This window comes from Oncorhynchus mykiss, chromosome 16 (assembly GCF_013265735.2).
Source record: "Oncorhynchus mykiss isolate Arlee chromosome 16, USDA_OmykA_1.1, whole genome shotgun sequence".
Classification (NCBI taxonomy): domain Eukaryota; kingdom Metazoa; phylum Chordata; class Actinopteri; order Salmoniformes; family Salmonidae; genus Oncorhynchus; species Oncorhynchus mykiss.
The window spans coordinates 36,685,541-36,708,669 of NC_048580.1; the positions used below are offsets into that span (position 1 = coordinate 36,685,541).

The 23,129-nt window shown below is 44.0% G+C and overlaps 1 protein-coding gene across 1 annotated transcript in view; it reads left to right on the forward strand.

The window, feature by feature from the left end:
* The window catches only part of LOC110491048 (histone-lysine N-methyltransferase PRDM16), a 394,111-nt gene that overhangs the window by 134,588 nt on the left and 236,394 nt on the right, over window positions 1-23,129 (forward strand). Inside the window, exon 3 of the mRNA XM_036946771.1 lies at window positions 20,300-20,353. Coding sequence (XP_036802666.1) covers window positions 20,300-20,353 — 54 coding nt within the window. The remainder of the gene's footprint in view (window positions 1-20,299; window positions 20,354-23,129) is intronic.

Here is a 23,129-nt window from a genome sequence, read left to right on the forward strand (position 1 = left end):
GAGTGGATCCCTATTTACCTTCCATCACGCATTTTGTGGCACTTAAACAACAACTTCAAGAATTGTTCTAAAAAAATCATTAGACTTATTTACAAAAATATTTACAAAAATATTGAACGCAAAGATAAGATATTTTCATGACACCACTGATTATCAATAACCATTGAAAAGTAGTTGTCACTTTGGAGGCTATAGTGCAGAGGACGGTATTTGATGACTAGCAGGCCCTAGTCAATGGCTTTTAATATCCGTCTGAAAGTTCTTCCTGATAAGTGGCTCGTCGATAAGCCTGGGACATCAATCTCCCCAGCGGAGATAGTGGGGTCCTTCTCGCTGACAGGGCAGTAATGGCCTCCTAAAGGCGTCCTCTTATCTGCCCGCTAATAAAGTCATTACTGATGAGCCCGAAGGTCAGCCAAGCCTGCTCTCCTCTCCGACGCATGCCTCCACAGCAGATTCCACCTGCCGTGACCCCGGAGGTCACGGACCATCCCTACTGGAAAGCACATTTTTGGCATGAAATAGATGCGGCATTGGGGTGATAGTGATTTGTCATGGCATGGGCAGGGATGGGTTGTGATGGTTTGTCTGTCTGCAGGGACAGAATAAGTCCTCAACTAAGATGATCTGTTGCCGTACCACACTAAACACTGGAATTAATTTGTTGTTCGATTGTGTCTCAAACTATTGGGAGTGCAGCTAGACAACTGCTTATCATGATCGTCTCAAATAACTAATCTGTGTAAAAGAAAATATTAAAACAGCATGCATAATCAGAAGGATAGTTAAATATTTACCAGGAAAAATTATTCAGCAAATAACACAAGCTTTAATTGAGAGTCAGGTGAACTACTGTTCGGTGGTCTGGGGAAATGCATCATCAAGTGAAGTTAGGAGGCTGCAGAATACACAGAATAAAGGATTGTTTTAAGGTGGAGATATGGTTCTTCTGTTGCAGTCATGTGCAGTGTTCTTGGTTGGTCATCAATCGACAAGATAATTGAAAAAAAACATGCTATTTTATTTCATAATATACATCATTTAAAATGGCCAAGTTCCATTCACAACGGTATTCAGTAAATACTAGGAATAGATTGTCCACCATCTATGAGTTGTCCAGACAGAAAAGAGAAATAGGCAAAAGAACATTTCGATTTAGAGCAATACAGAAATTGAATAAATCAACTGAGCAAACTAGAAACCTTTCAATATATACATTTAAACATTATTTTAAAACAATTTAAATCTAATACATAGAAATGTTGTGGGACTATAGTAGATGAAGAATCAATATTTTTTAGATTGAGTATTTATTGGGTCATTATGCTAGTGTATTATGTATGTTTGTAATAGTGTGTTATATGTGAAAGTGTGTTTGTATTATAAATTGTATTATAATGTTTAAGGACTCTTGGAAGATTAGTCCAAATGGGGACTAAAAGAGATCCAAATCAAATCAATGTCTAGGATGGGTATTGTAAAATGTTACTAGAAGTGACAATAGGCAAGCGGTGTTATTACTAGGTGTTCCACCACCACACTGTAGCATATGCCACTTTTGAAGTCGGGGCCATCCCTTTCATGCCCTAGATGACTCGTCCGAGTCAACAGCATGTCAACTCATTACAAGCAAGGGAGTGGGACCGTTGCCTACCTCTGCTATTTTATATCTTAGTCAATGACTCTCCCCATCCATCGCCAAGGGCAATCATAAAGTAGAGAGAAAGAAAAAAAGTCTAATCTCTCTGCAGTTGTGTCGAGCGGGCCTCGTATCCCTTGCCATATCTCTGCCTCACCGTTGCCAGGTTCATCTCTCCGTCAGCTCACGCACCTCCTCATCCTTGCTCTGGGTAAACAAGAAACCAGTGAATTCAATGTCCCAATCAATTTATTTAACCGCATCAATCATCACAACCTGACATTTATTGTAGAGATAATGGGTTGATTCTGTGGACTTGGAGCAGAAAGAGAGAGAGAGAGGCAGAGAGAGAGAGAGAGGCAGAGAGAGAGAGAGAGGCAGAGAGAGAGAGAGGCAGAGAGAGAACATGGACTGGGGGGATGACAGAGACCCGAAGAGTTGTTATCACCGGATACACCGAATGTGCGACTAGGAGTTTTATTTTGGGAGCACTGTGCGACTAGGAGTTTTATTTTGGGAGCACTGTGCGACTAGGAGTTTTATTTTGGGAGCACTGTGCGACTAGAAGTTTTATTTTGGGAGCACTGTGCGACTAGGAGTTTTATTTTGGGAGCACTGTGCGACTAGGAAACGATCTCCCAGATAATAATCGTTTTAATGACATTCTTCGCTTTCCCGTTGTTCAGGAAAAGGAAAAGGAAAAGTTGCACCATTACTATTAAACTATTAAAATGTATTGTTTCTGGCCCAACCAAGTCAAAAGATCAAATCATCTTGGTCACATACATGTGTTAGGCAGACGTTGTTGCGGCTGTAGCGAAATGCTTGTGCTTCTAGCTCATAGCAGTAATATCTAACAAGTAATATCTAACCATTACACAACACATACCCAATATACATAAATCTAGTAAAGAAATTGAATTAAGAACATAAAATATACAGTATAATAGTATAGGATACAATATGTATAGATGAGATGGGTAATGCAGGATATGTAGACATTATTAAGTTGACTAGTGTTCCATTATTAAAGTGGCCAGTGATTTCAAGTCTATGTATATACACAGCAGCTTCTAATGTGCTAGTGATGGTTATTTAACAGTCTGATGGCCTTGAGATAAAGCTGTTTTTTCAGTCTCTCGGTCCCAGCTTTGATGCACCTGTACTGACTTCGCATTCTGGATAATAGCAGGGTGAACAGGTAGTGGCTCGGGTATATAAAATACCTCAACATAGGTGACTTATATAAAATACCTCAACATAGGTGACCTATACAAAATCCGTCAACATAGGTACACTTATATAAAATACCTCAACATAGGTGACTTATATAAAATACCTCAACATAGGTGACTTATATAAAATACGTCAACATAGGTGACTTATATAAAATACGTCAACATAGGTGACTTATACAAAATAAGTCAACATAGGTGACTTATATAAAATACCTCAACATAGGTGACCTATACAAAATACCTCAACATAGGTGACCTATACAAAATACCTCAACATAGGTGACCTATACAAAATACCTCAACATAGGTGACCTATACAAAATAAGTCAACATAGGTGACTTATATAAAATACCTCAACATAGGTGACCTATACAAAATACCTCAACATAGGTGACTTATATAAAATACCTCAACATAGGTGACCTATACAAAATACCTCAACATAGGTGACCTATACAAAATACGTCAACATAGGTGACTTATATAAAATACGTCAACTAGGTGACTTATATAAAATACCTCAACATAGGTGACTTATATAAAATACCTCAACATAGGTGGCTTATATAAAATACGTCAACATAGTTGACTTATATAAAATACGTCAACATAGGTGATTTATATAAAGTACGTCAACATAGGTGACCTATACAAAATACGTCAGCAACAGATTATCAGTTTGCCACTTTAACAGATTATCAAAGTATCGCCCTGACAATATACTAGATATCGACATTGCAGTCAGTTTTCTGATTGGCTACTGGACATCAGCTATGATCTTGGGACGTTGAGGCCTAATTGGTGTGTCTCACCAGACAGTGTCTCTTGGCCGTAGCGGCTGACTTAACTCCTTGACTTTTCTTTACTGTTCCAAGACGTAAATAATCAGATTGGACGCTCATCACATCCCAGGGTAAACAGTTGTGGAGCTGGAACTCGAAATGATACACAATATGTCCGTAAACACACCGGCCAGCTGGTCTGCGTATGCTCTGAGGGCGCGGCTGGGGATGCCGTCTGGGCCTGCAGCCTTGCGAGGGTTAACACGTTTAAATGTCTACTCACCTCGGCTGCAGTGAAGGAGAGACCGCATGTTTTCGTTGCAGGCCGTGTCAAGTGGCACTGTATTGTCCTCAAAGCGGGCAAAAAAGTTATTTAGTCTGCCTGGGATCAGGACCTCCTGGTCCATGACTGGGCTGGATTTCTTCTTGTAGTCCGTGATTGACTGTAGACCCTGCCACGTGCCTCTTGTGTCTGAGCCGTTGAATTGAGATTCTACTTTGTCTCTGTACTGACGCTTAGCTTGTTTGATAGCCTTGCGGAGGGAATAGCTGCACTGTTTGTATTCGGTCATGTTACCAGACACCTTGCCCTGATTAAAAGCAGTGGTTCTAGTAGTCACCCCCCCCCCCCCCCCCTAACTCCATTCGTCCCAGGTAGCTAACATAGGTTTTGAGTTAGGGGGGGGGTGACTACTAAAACTCTGTTATCTACCTGGGTTGAATGGAGTAGGGGGGGGGGGGGGGGGGCTGACTACTAAAACCTCTGTTATCTACCTGTGTTTGTGTGTGTGTGTTGGGGCATGCAACAGTGTTTTAAGCATTCCTTCCACTCCTGCCCTCCTCCCGCCCCTCACCCCTCACTATCTAAGGGGAGGAGAGTGACCGACTAACCTTCAAAACCACCCCACCCTTTCCCCAAGAGTCGAAATATCTCAAAGTTAGTGTATAGCTCACTTTAAATACATCTCTGTCTCTCTCTCACTCTCTCTCGCACACAGGCCCTCTGGCAGGCAGGACTTGTCAGACCAGTGTGAGGTGATGTGAAGAAAGCTCTGCATATTGACGGCGACATATGCAAAAGCTGTAAATATTTATTCGAGCCCCAAAAAACAATACGTCATTTAGCCAGGCGTCTTCCGTCATCACATGTCAATATACCCATGGTCCGCTTCCAAAAACCTCTTCCGATGACAGATCTGGACTCTTAAGTATGTTATCCTTCGCATAGAATGGGGTCCCTGGTTTGAATTACAGGCTTCATTGGTTTGAGAGAGACATTTGAACCAATGTGTATTCTTACACACACATACAACTCGGAGGGAACACATTTAGATGGCAGAATACTGGAATACTGGAATCCCGAGTGCCAGTACCAGATTGATCAGATTAAAGCATGTTGCTAATGAAAAGCATGTTGCTATCTAAACCTAAATACACTCCCGCGATATCCCATCTTTCAAACCCAATGTTTGCTGGGAGAAATGAAAAGCGTCTACATATCATATGGATTGACCCTCAATCCAATTGGTGCAGCCTACAGGACACGCTCTGCCCCTCATACATGTTCCAAGAGGCTCTTCCCAGTCACATAATATAATGTACCTCTGTCAAGGTATATTTGCTGAGCAAGTGTGAACCGCGAACCCTTCAACTGCACAATTATTCTCCTGTAGAGAACAATCCACTTCCAGTAGCCAGGAAGTGTTCATTTAGCCTGTCAGTGTATTTGGTGTATATTTAGCTGTGGAATATTAGCTGAGTATTGGAGTAGATTTGTAAACATGTGGTGACAGGCAGCGGCAGCAGGAGCAACAAAGCCTGGATTATACGACTTGGGAGGAAATAGACAGGTGGGCGGTCGACCCAAGGAGAGTGCCGGAGCCTGCCTGGGATTCGCTGGAGCACTGCGAAGAGGGGTATAGGAGAATGGAGTTGGAGAGACAAGCACGGCGGCGCGGATGGAAGCCCGAGAGTCAGCCCCAAAAATGTATTGGGGGGGGCACAGGGAGAGTGTGGCAGAGTCAAGAGTCAGACCTGTTTATCGTGAGGAGCCAAGGAGGAGATCAGAACCAGAGCTGATGTTGGAGGTGAGCGAAGCAGAGACTGTGAAGGAGTTAATGGGGACATTGGAGTAGAGAGAAATGAGGGAGTTGCTGGTTTGGTGCATGAGGCACGACATTCACCCGACGGAGCGTGTCAGGGAGTTAATGGCACCTGGGTCAGCTCTCCATACTCATCCTGAGGTGCGTGCTAGTTGTCTGGTGAAGACTGTGCCAGCCTCACGCACCAGGCCTCCTGTGCATCTCCCTAGCCTTGCACGTCCTGTGCCATCTCAGCACTACAGTGCTCCTAGCAGTGCTAACCGTGGCGGACGTGGTACTGGTCAGGCACCGTGTTATGCGGTGGTTCGCACGGTGTCCCCAGTACACGCGCTTAGCCTGGTGCGCTACATCCCAGCTTCCCACATCTTCCGGGCTAGGGTGAAGATCCAGCCAGGGCGGTTGGTGCCAGCCCTGCTCTCAAGATCTCCAGTACGCCTTCACTGTTCGGTCCATCCTGTGCCACCTCCACACACCAGCCCTCCGGTGGCAGCTCCCCGCACCAGGCTTCCTGTGCGTGTCCTCGGCCCAGTACCACCAGTGCCAGCACCACGCATCAGGCCTACAGTGCGCCCCGCCTTTCCAGCGCTGCCGGAGCCTTCCTCCTCTCCAGCGCTGCCGGAGTCTCCCGCCTGTTCAGCGCTGCCGGAGCCTTCCTCCTCTCCAGCGCAGCCGGAGTCTCCCGCCTGTTTGGCGCTGCCAGAGCTCACGCCCCTCTGTCCAGAGGCGCTAGAGCCCCTCTTTCCAGAGGCGCCAGAGCTACTCAGTCCAGCGCTGCCAGAGCCTTCCTCTCCAGCGTTGCCGGAGCTTCCCGTCTGCCCTGTGCCGCCAGTGCCGCCAGTCTGCCCAGCACCGCCTGAGCCACCCGTCTGCCCAGCGCCGCCAGTGCCGCCAGTCTGCAAGGAGCCGCCAGTGCCGCCAGTCTGCAAGGAGCCGCCAGTGCCGCCAGTCTGTCACACCCTGACCATAGTTTGCTATGTATGTTTCTATGTTTTGTTTGGTCAGGGTGTAATCTGAGTGGGCATTCTATGTTGTGTGTCTAGTTTGTCTGTTTCTGTGTTTGGCCTGATATGGTTCTCAATCAGAGGCAGGTGTTAGTCATTGTCTCTGATTGGGAATCATATTTAGGTAGCCTGTTTGGTGTTGGGGTTTGTGGGTGATTGTTCCTGTCTCTGTGTTTGCACCAGATAGGGCTGTTTTGGTTTTTCACATTTCTTGTTTTGTTAGTCTATTCATGTATAGTTTCTTTATTAAAGACCCATGAATAATAACCACGCTGCATTTTGGTCCGCCTCTCCTTCGACTCAAGAAAACCGCTACACTAAGTGACAGAGTGAAAGGAAGGAAGCCTGTACAGAATAAAACATATTCCAAAACATGCATCCTGTTTGCAATAAGGTGCTAAAGTATAACTGCAAAAAATGTGGCTAAAAAATTAACCTTATGTCCCGAATACAAAGCGGTATGTTTGGCGCAAATCCAGCAAAACACATTACTGAGTACCACTCTTCACATTTTCAAGCATTTTGGTGGCTGCATCATGTTATGGGTATGCTTGTCATCGGCAAGGACTAGGGAGTTTTTTTATGGTAAAGAGAAATGTAATACAGCAATAATCTTAGAGGAAAAGCTGGTTCAGTCTGTTTTCCACCAGACACAGGGAGACAAATTCACCTTTCAGCAGTACATTAACCTAAAACACAAGGCCAAATCTACACTGGAGTTGCTTATCATTGAATGTTCCTGAGTGGCATAATTACAAATTTAACTTAAATCGATGTGGAAATCTATGGCAAGACTTGAATATGTTTGTCTAGCAATGATCAACAATCAACTTGACAGAGCTTGAAGAATTTTAAGAATAATTACCAGATATTATGCAATCCAGGTGTGCAAAGCTCTTAGAGACTTACCCCAAAAGACACATCTGTAATCGCTGCCTAAGGTTATTCCACAAATAATTCACTCGGTGGTGTGAATACTTATGTAAATGAGATATGTCTGTATTTCATTGTCATTAAATGTGCAAAAATGTATTTCATAATGGGGTATTGTGTGTAGAAAAAATAACCTGCTGTAACAAGTGTACTAAGTCAAGGGGTATGAGTACTTTCTGAAGGCACTGTGTCACTTTTATTGAAAAGCTCCCGTAATATGTTTTATTGTAACATTTGCCCGAGCATAAATCATGGGAACTCTTAAAGGACTCCGGGGTCATTGCTCGTAGCGTAAACATGTCTGTTGTGTTTCAAAAGTGGCTATGTCCCTACACAATGGCACCGTGTGTTCGCCTGCCAAATACCCTTTGTGTTTCCACTCTCCCAAGGTTTCAGTTCTGCCAACCAACACCCGCCCCATCCCGATACATTGAGTAATAACGTTGTTAGCTTTAGCTCCGACGTGATGTGTCAAACCAATCTCTGAGCTCTCTCACCTTTGTGTTGGGCCTAGACAATACGAGTAGTGAATTCCTCTGCCATCCTCTGCCACGGTCTGTATGCCTTTAACACATTCAACGGACAGACAAAGTCGAAGACGTAGATAAGGCCGTAATATGGAATCAAACAATGCTAACAATGTGAGCCATTCTTTTAATTGCCCCCCTCCCTCCCTATCAATAGCTGCGGAGCATTTCGCTATCAGGGCTGCCTTGATGTTTGCCTTGGCAGACGGCTTCAAGTCCTCAGCTTATTAAAGTCCTCATAAATATATTCTATCAGATCGCCGCCTAGCTTCCTGGTATTTAGCAGGGAGGATTTCCCTCCATCTTTCACCGTGTTCTTTCTTGAGCAGGCTCATTGTTGAAATATGTTTTAAGTAGTGATAGAGTAGCGACTTGTTTTGTGTTGCCTCCCTCATCGTATCGGTGTTGGGAAGTCCTAAAATAGCCCCTTTACACCCTGCTGAGGACAAATGACCCGGGAACACAAACTGAGTTCAAAACGTCAGATAGTGTCTTCACTCACAAGATTCAGCTGATTCTGGAGAGAGAACAACAGTGAGAGAGTGAGAAAGAGAGAGGAAGTGAGAGAGCAAGAGGGAGAAAGGGAAAACCTGTTTTTGAGCGTGGGCTATCAATGGGATTTCATTTGAAAAAACTGCAGACTAGTAATATTTGTCTTGAAGCGTGTCGGCTGTGAAGGGTTGAGAGAGGCTGGTGCTGGAGATAGTCACAGTGATTCATTTTCTGTGATTTGACGTGCTAGTTTAAGGCTCTACGTACGCTGAGTGTACAGAACATTTAAAACACCTTCTCTTTCCATGGTATAGACTGCACAGAAGGTTGGTGGAACCTTATTAATTGAGGAGGACGGGCTCGTGGTAGTGGCTGGACCGGAAGAAGTGGAATGGTATCAAATACATTAAAATACATGGTTTCCATGTGTTGGATGCCATTCCATTAGCTCCGTTCCAGGCATTATTATGAGCCCTTCTCCCCTCAGCATCCTCCACCGATCGACTGTCCTGGTGAATCCAGGTGAAATCTATGCTCTCTTTTTGATGTCACTTGTTAAATCCACCAATTAGGCTAGATGAAGGGGAGGAGACAGGTTAAATATGTATTTGTAAGCCTTGAAACAATTGAGAAATGGAATTTGTATGTTTGCCGTTCAGAGGGTGAATGGACAAAACAAAAAATTAATTGCCTTTGAACAGAGTATGGTAGTAGATGCTAGGCGCACTGGTTTGTGTCAAGGACTGCAATGCTGCTGGGTTTTTCACACTCAACAGTGTCCTGTGTGTACCTAGAATGATCCACCATCCAAAGGACATCCAACCAACTTGACACAACTATGGGAAGCATTGGAGTCAGCACTGGGCCAGCATCCCTGTGGAACGCTTTTTACACCTTGTAGAGTCCATGCCCCAATGAAGTTTGAGGCTGTTCTGAGGGCAGAAGGGGACGGGGGGGTGCAACTCAATATCAGCGTAGTTCTTTGTATTTTTGTGTGGCTCCCCTAACTCTGTGTATGTGGACTTTGAAATCACAGTGGAGGGCCCTTTAAAGAGCAGTTAAGATGGCAGAGCAGTGTTTTTGTGTGGCTCCCCTAACTCTGTGTATGTAGACTTTGAAATCACAGTGGAGGGCCCTTTAGAGAGAAGTTTAGATGGCAGAGCAGTGAAAAACCAAGGTTGTTTTCTTTCTTTCTCTGACATGGCAAGTTTATTATGCAACTCGCAAATGCGCTGCACAAGGCCGCATCCGCACTAATCTATACGTCAATAAATCAATAATATCCCGGGCAATGCTACAATTAACTCTTGTCAGGGTGCCAGCATCCGCGAAAGTTCTCAATAACTGCTTAGCAAAATGTCCATTTTGTGGCATTCTTGGTGTGACTCCTGTAGCCAATGGATTGTCAGTCTGTCGATTCAAAAGGCCTTGAGGTCTGTTTGCTGGTGGTTTTTTATTATGGAAACTTGCGGCTTCTTGCACCCATAACCGTCCATTGGCCGTGTTACTATATTGCCTCATATTATCCAGACTTAATGAGAATTGTTTTTGGCAAACTCTGAAAGTGGTCTCTCTTTTTGTTGTCACTCTACCACTCTATTTTTACTCTACCACTTCTGTACAGCTTGACTTGCAATGAGTATAGTTTTGATTGTGTCTTGCAATGTGGTGAGGACTTATTCTCAAAGTTTTGCTGAAGTTTTGAATGCAAACAACCACGTGTGCTTGTAGTTGCTCCTAATAAACACAGCCTCTGTGGGGTAGAGAAAATAAAACACGTTGCTCGTAGTTCTGAAAATGACCCGATTTCCTGCGACTGGCTTGCAACGATGTGGGGCTGTAACAACACGTCCTGCCTATTCGCTACGTTTTATTTTGTGTGTTCAATCAACACGGGGAAGAACCCTTTTAGAATGATTTTTTCAAAGAGTGTATTTCATTTAGTACGAAACCTGTACTGTGGACGGCTTAACTTATCCTGCGGCTCAACTTACCCTATATCATATTTTGGACAAGCTATGTTTTCAAAACTGTACTGTTTACATACATTCTGATTTGTTTCCAAGGATACACAACATCCTGAATTATATGTAGATATCTTTGTTAGAAAGAATACTATATTTCCCTTGACAGAGTGATGCTGAATTTAAATTATTTGTCAACCACCCTCCTCTAGAATTTTAAATAGTTCTGTCAAGGGATCCAGAAATAAGCACTCCTCTGTTTTGAGTGTTCCCTCTGACATGGAGAAAAGTGACTTTGAAACGTAAGTGACCTTAAAACGTTAGTGACACAGGACAATAAATCATATGTTGGTATTAGTCAGGGTGGACAATCTCCTTTTCCCTTCTAATTAATAGACTATTTATTTGCTTGGCGGGGTCTCTGTAAGGCTGAGGAGTGTGTGTGTGTGCGCACTGGGTGAAAAGGGTCAATATCAGAGGTTATCTGCATCGATATATTCCTGGATATCTGACATGTTATTAGATATAAGGAGTAGACATGCTCCAGATACACATGTCCTTAAGTTCATATACAGAGTTAGGATATTCTCTGTAATGGGACAGTTTCTACGTGCATCCCATCTGGACCTCAGAAATATCCCTGCTACCGTATGAGTTCAGGGAGATATCTAGGGTGAGATACATTCAAGACATTCGCCTGATGCACGTGCACCCGCTTACATATTTGTACAATTCTCTAACTCAGGAAAGGTTATGTGTCAACATGCTTGCATATCTAAGCCTTTATACTTAGGCATGAACGAATCCACATATTTTCAGAAATGTATCATGTCTGTCGTAATGACTTTATCATTTATATATCTGTATTTCTAAAAAGGCATCATTTCATTAGATATCCTTACCAGATATGTATTATTCATCCTCGTATGTGTCATCAAAATGGGCTAAATCCATGATCAATGTCCTGTGGCCAAATTATTTGACCTGTTCAGGCGCCGAAAATCCTTGTGCTTCTTCAGGTGACATGTCGGAGCATAGATCCAGATCCAAATCCAGGGCTCCAATCACAACTCACTTTCTGTGAAGATGCAAACGTGGGCCAATCTTAGCTAAACATGTATTTTATGTATTTAACATACTCTCAATACCCCTGCCTGCCCTGTTTGTTATGGATTTGATGGGTGCAGACTGGTCCCTCACAGTCCAGACCCAACTTAGTGGTAATATTGGTCTGTGATCCACTCCAACCTGTCAAAGCATATATCACGAATCAAATTAAATATTGTCATTTCACATAGCCACACCACAAGACAGCTACTCTACCTGCTTCATTCATGATGAGAATACTAATTGGAACAAGCTAGCCAGCTAGCCAAGTTGCTAACGTTAGTTAGCTAGCTAGGTAAGTTAGTACGTGATTCTTGTTGCTTGGCTACCAGTTAGCTTGTGCATTTAGCTTGCAGTTTGCACACAACCTTATGCAGAGGGAATGCAAAAATTATAGCTAGTCTGAAAAAATTATATGGGTTGAATATTTCTCCAATTATTGAAGACTTTCAAAACTGAAATAATCATCGGAAATGGTCCTTATTTAGCATATCAAAAAGCATATCAAGATCCTGTTAGGACCTCCGTCAAGAGCATATGCATTGTATGTACTCAGAAAATAGTGTCATTATTTGTCATCATATAGAGAAAATAAGATGTCCACATACAGTAGGCCTTTCTCAGGATATCTAATGTTTCAATAGACCAAATCAAATCGAAATCAAACTTTGTTTGTCACATTCGCCGAATACAAGAAGTGTAGACCTTACCGTGAAATGCTTACTTTTAAGCCCTTATTCAACAGTGCAGTTCAAGAAGAGTTAAGACAATATTTACCAAATAAACTAAAGTAAAACATTTAAAAAAGTAACACAAAATAACAATAACAAGGCTATATACAAGGGGGTACCTGTTCCGAGTCAATATGCCGGGGTACAGGTTAGTTGAAGTAATTTGTACATGTAGATAGGGGTGAAGTGACTATACATACAGTGGGGCAAAAAAAGTATTTAGTCAGCCACCAATTGTGCAAGTTCTCCCACTTAAAAAGATGAGAGAGGCCTGTAATTTTCATCATAGGTACACTTCAACTATGACAGACAAAATGAGAAAAAAAATCCAGAAAATCACATTGTAGGATTTTTTATTAATTTATTTGCAAATGATGGTGGAAAATAAGTATTTGGTCAAGTACAAACAAGCAAGAGTTCTGGCTCTCACAGACCTGTAACTTCTTCTTTAAGAGGCTCCTCTGTCCTCCACTCGTTACCTGTATTAATGACACCTGTTTGAACTTGTTATCAGTATAAAATACACCTGACCACAACCTCAAACAGTCACACTCCAAACTATACTATGGACAAGACCAAAGAGCTGTCAAAGGACACCAGAAACAAAATTGTAGACCTGCACCAGGCTGGGAAGACTGAATCTTCAATAGGTAAGCAGCTTGGTTTGAAGAAATCAACTGTGGGAGCAATTATTAGGAAATGGAAGAAATACCTGACCACTGATAATCTCCCCGATCTGGGGCTCCACGCAAGATCTCACCCCGTGGGGTCAAAATTATCACAAGAACGGTGAGCAAAAATCCCAGAACCACACGGGGGGACCTAGTGAATGACCTGCAGAGAGCTGGGACCAAAGTAACAAAGCCTACCATCAGTAACACACTACGCCGCCAGGGACTCAAATCCTGCAGTGCCAGACGTGTCCCCCTGCTTAAGCCAGTACATGTCCAGGCCCGTCTGAAGTTTGCTCGAGAGCATTTGGATGATCCAGAAGAAGATTGGGAGAATGTCATATGGTCAGATGAAACCAAAATATAACTTTCTGGTAAAAACTCAACTCGTCGTGTTTGGAGGACAAAGAATGCTGAGTTGCATCCAAAGAACACCATACCTACTGTGAAGCATGGGGGTGGAAACATCATGCTTTGGGGCTGTTTTTCTGCAATGGGACCAGGACGACTGATCCGTGTAAAGGAAAGAATGAATGGGGCCATGTATCGTGAGATTTTGAGTGAAAACCTCCTTCCATCAGCAAGGGCATTGAAGACGTGGCTGGGTCTTTCAGCATGACAATGATCCCAAACGAAGGAGTGGCTTCGTAAGAAGCATTTCAAGGTCCTGGAGTGGCCTAGCCAGTCTCCAGATCTCAACCCCATAGAAAATCTTTGGAGGGAGTTGAAAGTCCGTGTTTCCCAGCAACAGCCCCAAAACATCAATGCTCTGGAGGAGATCTACATGGAGGAATGGGCCAAAGTACCAGCAACAGTGTGTGAAAACTTTGTCAAGATTTACAGAAAATGTTTGACCTACCCAACAAAGGGTATATAACAAAGTATTGAGATAAACTTTTGTTATTGACCAAATACTTATTTTCCACCATAATTTGCAAATAAATTCATAAAAAATCCTACAATGTGATCTTCTGAATATTTGTTTCTCATTTTGTCTGTCATAGTTGAAGTGTACCAATGATGAAAATTACAGGCCTCTCTCATCTTTTTAAGTCAGAGAACTTGCACAATTGGTGGCTGACTAAATACTTTTTTGCCCCACTGTATGGGTTTATGGTTGTAGATAATAAACAGCGAGTAGCAGCGGTGTAAAAACAAATGGATGAGGGGGGTGTCAATCTAAATAGTCTGGTGGTCATTTAAGTAATTGTTTGGCAGTCATATGGCTTGGGGCTAGAATCTGTTAAGGAGCCTTTTGGTCCTAGACTTGGCGCTCCGGTATCGCTTGCCGTGCGGTAGCAGAAAAAAACTGTCTATGACTTGGGTGACTGGAGTCTCTGACAATTTTACAGGCTTTCCTCTGACACCGCCTCATATATAGGTCCTGGGTGGTAGGAAGCTTGGCCCCAGTGATGTACTGGGCCGTATGCACTACCCTCTATAGGGCCTTACGGTCAGATGCCGAGCAGTTGATGTACCAGGCAGTGATGCAACCAGTCAGGATGCTCTCGATGTTGCAGCTGTAGAACCTTTTGAGGATCTCAGGACCCATGCCAAATCTTTTCAGTCTCCTGAGGGGGAATAGATTTTGTCGTGCCCTCTTCACGACTGTCTTGGTGTGTTTGGACCATGATAGTTTGTTGGTGACACCAAGGAACTTGAAGCTCTCAACTCGCTCCACTACAGCCCAGTCGATGTTAATGGGGAACTGTTCGGCCCGCCTTTTCCTGTAGTCCACAATCAGCTGCTTGTCTCACTCACGTTGAGGGAGAGGTTGTTGTCCTGGCACCACATCGCCAGTTCTCTAACCTCCTCCTTATAGGCTGTCTCATCGTTGTCTGTGATCAGGCCTACCACTGTTGTGTCATCAGCAAACTTAATGATGGTGTTGGAGTCGTGTTTGGCCATGCAGTCATGGGTGAACAGGGAGTACAGGAGGGGACTAAGTACACACCCCTGAGGGGCCCCAATGTTGAGGATTAGCATGGCAGACGTGTTGTTGCCTACCCTTGCCAACTGGGGGCGGCCCATCAGAAAGTCCAGGATCCAGTTGCAGAGGGAGGTGTTTAATCCCAGGGTACATAGCTTAGTGATGAGCTTCATAGGCACTATTGTGTTGAACGCTGAGCTGTAGTCAATGGACAGCATTCTCACATAGGTGTTCCTTTTGTCCAGGTGTGAAAGGGTTGTGATGAGTGCGATTGAGATTGCATCGTCTGTGGATCTGTTGGGTCTAGGGTTGGATGCTGTTGATGTGAGTCATGACCAACCTTTCAAAGCACTTCATGGCTACCTGCGTGAGTGCCACGGGGCGGTAATAATTTAGGCAGGTCACCTTCGCTTCCTTGGGCACAGGGACTATGGTGGTCTGTTTGAAACATGTAGGTATTACATACTCGGTCAGGGAGAGGTTGGAAATATCAGTGAAGACACTTGCCACTTGGGTCATGCTTTGAGTACACGTCCTGGTAATCCGTCTGGCTTTGCATGATATCCAGAGCAAATCCAAAAATGATTTGTGCATATAAGTGCTGAAAACTATATTTGTACTCTAAATTTAACAAGAACACATAAAGATTATGAAAGTTGTTGCAAACGTCAAATTTCAAAGTGTTTAAGGCATTTACTCCAAAATCTTAAGGTTAGGCATTAACTCTGAATGGTTAAGGTAAGGGTTAAGGTTTGGGATTGGCTTTAAACAAAAATCTCAAAAACAACTTCTTGCTGGATTTGAACTTCCAACCTTTGTAATCAAAGGCAGATGCTCACACCCATCCGTCATCCAGCCACAATGCCCTATCAAAACCGAAACCTACTTGAAGTTAACATCGGTCACTGTTGCCCCTAGTGGACGGTTTCCAGGTCATCTCCCGACGTCCTCAGATGGACGTCTAACACAGACTTTTATCACGGGTGACCTGTTTACTATCCATGTAGGGACCAGAAGTACTCTTAAGAATAGTGACAGAAGGAACATTCTGGGGGGACAGTTCACCAGTCCCCACAAGGACAAGGGCTATTTTAGGCCTAAGGGGTTAGGTTTAGGGTTACGTTTAGGAGTTAGGTTTAGGGTTACAATTTGGGTTAAGGGTTAGGTTTAGGCTTAGGTTTAGGAGTTAGGTTTAGGGTTTGCGGTTGGGGTTGGGGTTAACGTTAAGGGTTAGGGGAATGAATGGGAATCAATTGTTTGGTCTGAACAAGGATAGTAAAACAAACGTGTGTGTGTGTGTGTGTGTGTGTGTGTCTGCAGGAGCTGAGTGAGAGAGACAGCCTTGGGTCTCTAGCACATCACACCTATAACCCTATATGTTAAAGCACAGGAGACTCTGATGACTGCTCTGAAGAACCAACTTCAACTGAGATGTTTTGATATTTACAGCTTCAATTCATTTAAGGCAGCTTGTTTTCGAAGTTCAATGCAAAACGAGAACAACATATTTTTATTAGTAAAATTTTGTCATCTTGCAATTTTGAGAGCACCAGCAGAGAAGGAGGAGGATGAGGAAGGAATGAGTATGTCTGACCCAAAACCATTTAAGCAGTTTAACCGCTTTTGCCTGTTTGCATGTTTCAGTTTCAGGCTATACCATTTGATATATCTACATAAGTGTTTGGCGTGTCTCTAGGGTGGTGGGGAGAGTGAGGGAACTCAGGCCTAACTCTGTTGGAGTGCTTGAAAGTGTCTTGCAGAATCATTGAAGTTGTTGCTTTGTAAACTATTATTTCTGGCCTCCACATATTACCATAGCGGGGAAATACCTACTCTCTCTTCTGTCTATCCTCTTCCTCCTTTCTTTCTCTCTCCCTCTCTTTCTCCTCTTGCTCTTTATCTATCCTCTCTATCTTCTCTCTCCCTTCTCCATCCTCTTCTCTCAGCCTCTGTCACTCTCTCTCTGTTATCTGTGCCCATCACTCTAAGGACTATTGTCGGAGCATGGAGCACAAGGTGAACAGGAGGGCCCGGAATGTTAAAGACGATTCTCATCAGCAATACCACCACACACAGAAACACACACAGGCCATCGAGCCAGATCCATATTCTCTCTCTCTCTCTCTCTCTCTCTCTCTCTCTCCATGCCCCTAAGTAGTGGAACAGCCATTTATAATCACACACAAAGTGTGTATTGGATGCTGGTGTACATGTGTGATGGGCCAAGACGGCTTGTGAGTTGCACATGGGCTGCGGCGGACCAAATACCAAGACCTCGTAGTCGCTCAGTTTAGAATTCTGAGACCACGCTTGTTTAAAATAGTGTCATTTAAATGCGCCGCCGGGATGGCTTTGACAAGGCTGAGGATTAAATTATAGATGTAAGTAGCGTAAGTGTACTCTTGTAAGTATCTGTGTTGTAATTGCTTCCATTCAGTGTGCTGGGAGATCCACTGACAGCTTAATGGTGGGAACCACAGCTCTGGTGCACAGCACTGCCTGTCTGTCTGTCTGTCTGCAGCACACATGGATGAGTCTGAAATACAGACATCTGAAATGGCATGCTATTCACTGAAGTGGCACATCTGAAATGGCATGCTATTCACTGAAGTGGCACATCTGAAATGGCATCCTATTCACTGGGGGTGGCAGGGTAGCCTAGTGGGGTGGCAGGGTAGCCTAGTGGTTAGAGCGTTGGACTAGTAACCAGAAGGTTGCAAGTTCAAATCCCAGAGCTGACAAGGTACAAATCTGTCGTTCTGCCCCTGAACAGGCAGTTAGCCGTCATTGAAAATAAGAATTTGTTCTTAACTGACTTGCCTAGTTAAATAAAGGTAAAAAATAAATCTGAAATGGCATGCTATTCACTGAAGTGGCAAATCTGAAATGGCATGCTATTCACTGAAGTGGCAAATCTGAAATGGCATGCTATTCACTGAAGTGGCACATCTGAAATGGCATTCTATTCACTGAAGTATTTCCCCCTCCCCACTCAGACAGTTGTAGAAACATTCTTGCTTGGGAAATTGCTTTTGCAAGGTACTAAATTGTTACCCAGAAATGATTTGATATTGAGATACAAACCATAGCATTGGGCTTTTAACCAAGTGAGATCTCTTTCAAGTCTCTTTCAATGGAGCCCTGGATGGTCAAGAGGCAGTGTCAGATCCATGATACATCGACAAAACAATTACTGTTAAACCATAAGAGACTTGGAGATTTACAGTTAGTGATGTACTTAACGATTTTGTACAATCCAATGTGTGAGAAATCGAGCTCTCGCTCCATTAGAAGGTATCTGGCTAGTGTCGGGAAGAATCACCCATGGATTCTGTTTATGGCACCCCGATCCTGCTTTACCGTCCACCGTCCATAATCTCTCTTTGAGAAGGTCCATTCAACCTGATTCATCAAAGACTCAAATAATCACAGTTCTCCAGATCAGACTCCAAATGAGATAAATGCTCGGGAATACAGTTGCATATTCCTCCCCCGTTCCCCCTTCAAATCATCGAGGAGGACATTCCAAGAGAAATCAAGTGCAATATATGGGCGCGTAACCGCCGTGCAACCCCACACAACACACCCTTCTGTTAGGGGGATGTGGGGGAGCATACAGTCGGTGGGGTTGGGTGGCGGGGGAGCTTGAGAGATGGAGGTGTGTGTGTTCTTGTGTGTGTGTGCACATATGTGTGTTTGTGTGCGTGCGCGTGTGTGTAAACAAAAATGTAATCTATGTAATCCCCAAAAGTAATTATTTGTCATGAGAGGGTCATAAACAATAACTAGTAAAACTAGTAATACTGCATACTCACAGAAAGGTTAACATCTCACCTTTCTGGTAAAAAAAAAAGTTAAATTGCTGAGGTGTAGTCACTAGTGATAACAAAATGAAATGTTTTATATGATGCATTTCCTATTCAACAAAACTGTTTGAATAAGGCTTGAAATGACTGATATGCGTTCTAGATATAGCATGATCTAATTAATAAGACGAACTGTAAGATTTAACCTTCCAACTGTAAAATACATATTTGTATGTTTAGTGTTAGACAAAACGTGCATATTTTCTAAAGGTGTCTCTTAATCAAAATGTCTGCCTGTGGGGCCTCCTGGGTGGCGCAGTGGTTAAGGGTGCTGTACTGCGGCGCCAGCTGTGCCATCAGAGTTCGCGCCCAGGCTCTGTCATAACCGGCCGCGACCGGGAGGTCCGTGGGGCGACGCACAATTGGCCTAGCGTCGTCCAGGTTAGGGACGGCTTGGCTGGTAGGGAAATCCTTGTCTCATCACGCACCAGCAACTCCTGTGGCGGGCCGGGCACAGTGCGCGCTAACCAAGGTTGCCAGGTGCACAGTGTTTCCTCCGACAAATTGGTGCAGCTGGCGTGCGCGTGGATGCGCGCTGTGTTAAGAAGCAGTGCGGCTTCGTCTCTCCCAAGCCCGTACAGGAGTTGTAGCGATGAGACAAGATAGTAGCTACTCAAACAATTGGATACCATGAAAGAGGGGTAAAAAAAATAACAAAATAAAAAAAATGTCTGCCTGTATAGTTGTGAATGTCTCGTGGAGCTCTAGCTTGGCTTCCTCGTTGGGAACTCACCTTTCATCTCATATTAATACTGTCGGTCTATGACAAACAGTGTTTTTTGTTTAAAATCTATTCATTGTTTTAGATGAATGGCTATAAATAGATGTGCTAAATGTGCTCCCGTCTGAGCTACGATGTAACGATTGCAGGCATGTGCTTTGTCAGTGGCTGCGATATAGGTTTCAGCTAGGAAGAGGGACATCCCAGCTTTAAGCGGTTTCACATTTTACATCATGCGTCACACAGGCATTTTGATCAACGTTGTCTACAGATAGATTTATAAGCTAAAATGTCAGTCGGAACCGGTACCAGAACCACACAGGTCCCCAAAACAGGGGACCTTACATCTAAGAGGTTTTAATATGGGCCTGAGGGATGGGGTGGAGGTTGCTCCGTAACTTGAGTCCTTGGTCTTATCGTAGGTCAATGGTATATGGGGTCCCCTGCCCATTAGGTCGCTATGGCCATGACTAATGGAAGAGATTGTAGTAGCATTTGGTCAGATGTTGTTCAGAGCGCTGTGTCCTAGGAATGAGGAGGCTGTTACTTCTGTTGGAGTTGAATGGTAACATGTTTTGTTTGTTGTCTTCACAGCAGATGCTGAATGACCACGAGGTGGCGTCCTCTCCGGAGAGCTGCTTCAAAAAGGTAAGACCTGTAGAGATGTATTGCTGCTTTTTGTTTGGTCACAGGTGCGGACAGTGTCAACATACGCTGTCACACCTGATGTCACCCTACTGTATATCGTCATTGTACACAGCCACACACTGACACTTTGATGCCACATACCTCCATCGTTTCAGATGTGAACTCTGTGTCAAACCACATATTATAGTTACAGATATATTCCCATTCCCATTCATTGGGAATACAGGCTGCCCAGCTTCCTATAACATGACCAGTGGATTGTTGTGCTGTGACTCTGAATGATGCTGTGCGGAGTGTGAGTGTGTATGTGTGTTTGTGTGAGAGCGAGGGAGAGGGAGAGAGATTCTCCATCATTGGTCTTTGTGTTGTCGATACGTCCTGTTGACCACGACACCAGCGGCCACATCTTTATGAGGTGATGCATTTATTGAGACGCGGGCCGTTGGCTTTTACGGACAGTGTTGCCGGGTCACGGCGGAAAAGGGAGAGAGTTCAAGTATAAAGATAATGGTGAAAGAACGATGGCTGGAGAGAGAAAGAAAGAAGAGAGGGAGGGACACGTTAGAAAAATCCATGGAAACCTATAGCCATGGTCCGGTCCACCCACTCCCGTCATGCATCCCAAATGGCAGCCTAATCCCTATTTATCAGGGTATAAAGTTAATGGTGTACGAACAATGGAAACCTATAGCCATGGTCCGGCCCACCCACTCCAGTCATGCATCCCAAATGGCAGCCTAATCCCTATTTATCAGGGTATAAAGTTAATGGTGTAAGAACAATGGAAACCTATAGCCATGGTCCGGTCCACCCACTCCAGTCATGCATCCCAAATGGCAGCCTAATCCCTATTTATCAGGGCCCATATGGCCCTGGTCAAAAGTAGAGCACTATATAGATGGGTTGGTTGTTTAGCAACAAAACTGATGCTTGCAAAACTGACAGGGTTGGCTAAGAATGTTAACAACATGTAAACGATATTTGGTCTCCAATTTTAATTAAAAACATAAATACAGTTGCACAATGAACACTTGTTGTCTCTCAAATACATAGTTACAGTTGTTGGTTAGCTAGCTAGCTATATTTTTTTTACATATTAGCATTGACATGAAATCAGTCAAAACACCTCAAAACAAGACATGGTATCAATAAAAATATTAAACTAGCTGAAATCAGCAACGATTCCCCACAGGGCAGTTTCTTGTCATTGTTGCAAGCCACCTGGCTATCCAGAATCACAATAACTTACGATTCCCCACAGGGCAGTTTCTTGTCATTGTTGTAAGCCACCTGGCCATCCAGAATCACAATAATTTACGGACTTCGGCCCTATTACGGTAGCACACTGTTTTCCTGACGCTGTCAGCTAGCCCATCTATAGGGATAGTGTGCCCTTTGGGACTCATTCAAATCTCTCTATACCTCATCCAGTACATAGGATGAATACAATTTTAGGGGCTTCTCTGGGTTGGAGAGTGTCACCTGTCAGTGATATTTGAACTCGGCTTCACTACAGACCCTGGTTCAGCGGTCTAAGACACTGCATCTCAGTGCTAGAGGGCTCACTACAGACCCTGGTACAGCGGTCTAAGACACTGCATCTCAGTGCTGGAGGTGTCACTACAGACCCTTGTTCAGCGGTCTAAGATACTGCAACTCAGTGCTAGAGCCGTCACTACAGACCTTGGTTCAGAGGTCTAAGACACTGCATCTCAGTGCTGAAGGAGTCACTACAGACTCTGGTTCAGCGGTCTAAGGCACTGCATCTCAGTGTTAGAGGCGTCACTACAGACCCTGGTTCAGCGGTCTAAGACACTGCATCTCAGTGCTAGAGGAGTCACTACTGACCCTGGTTCAGTGGTCTAAGACACTGCATCTCAGTGTTAGAGGGGTCACTACAGTCACTGGTTCAGTGGTCTAAGACACTGCATCTCAGGTTGTTGATAGGATCAGCTGTGGCTGGCTTCTGGACAGCGATGACTGATTGATAATAATTTGTTATAAATTTGTTTTAAATGATCATCTGGAAGGATATTATAATCACTGCCACCGCTGCCGCACCACAGGGGCAGCCAATATCCCATAATCAGATATGCCCCCTGGTTACGAGTGAGTGGGGGGGGGGGGGGGGGGTGATTGGGGGCGGGGGTAGGAGATGGGCTTTTCATCTCCCCAGGGACGGCAGGCAGCTGATGAATGATGACCAAGAGGAGCTGGAAATTAGAGTAGAATAAACAGGCCGGAAAGACAGGAGGGGCTGTTAACTATCTGTTGCAGGGAGGGAGAAACGGCCACAGAGAAGTCAGGCCCGTGGCCCCGAGGGGCCGACCAGAGGAGCAAGAATGTGGAGACCTCGTATAGACCCTCGTGACCATCACATACACAAACATGGATACGTGCATGAACAAGTAAAAGTAGCACTCTTAAGAAACAAATTAAGTAAGAATTTAAAAAAAGTATCCTGTCAGAAAGCTACTTGTATTTACACATTTTGTTTGGTCAATTTTTACATATTTTTTACAAACTCAGAAACAAAAAAAAAAGGCAATTAAGGTCACAGTTAAGAAAACATAGGACACTAAAGAGGCCTTTCTACTGACTCTGAAACACACCAAAAGAAAGATGCCCAGGGTCCCTGCTGATCTGCGTGAACGTACCTTAGGCATGCTGCAAGGAGACATGAGGACTGCAAATGTGTCAGGGCAATAAATTGCAATGTCCGAACTGTGAGACGACTAAGACAGTGCTACAGGGAGACAGGACGGACAGCGGATCG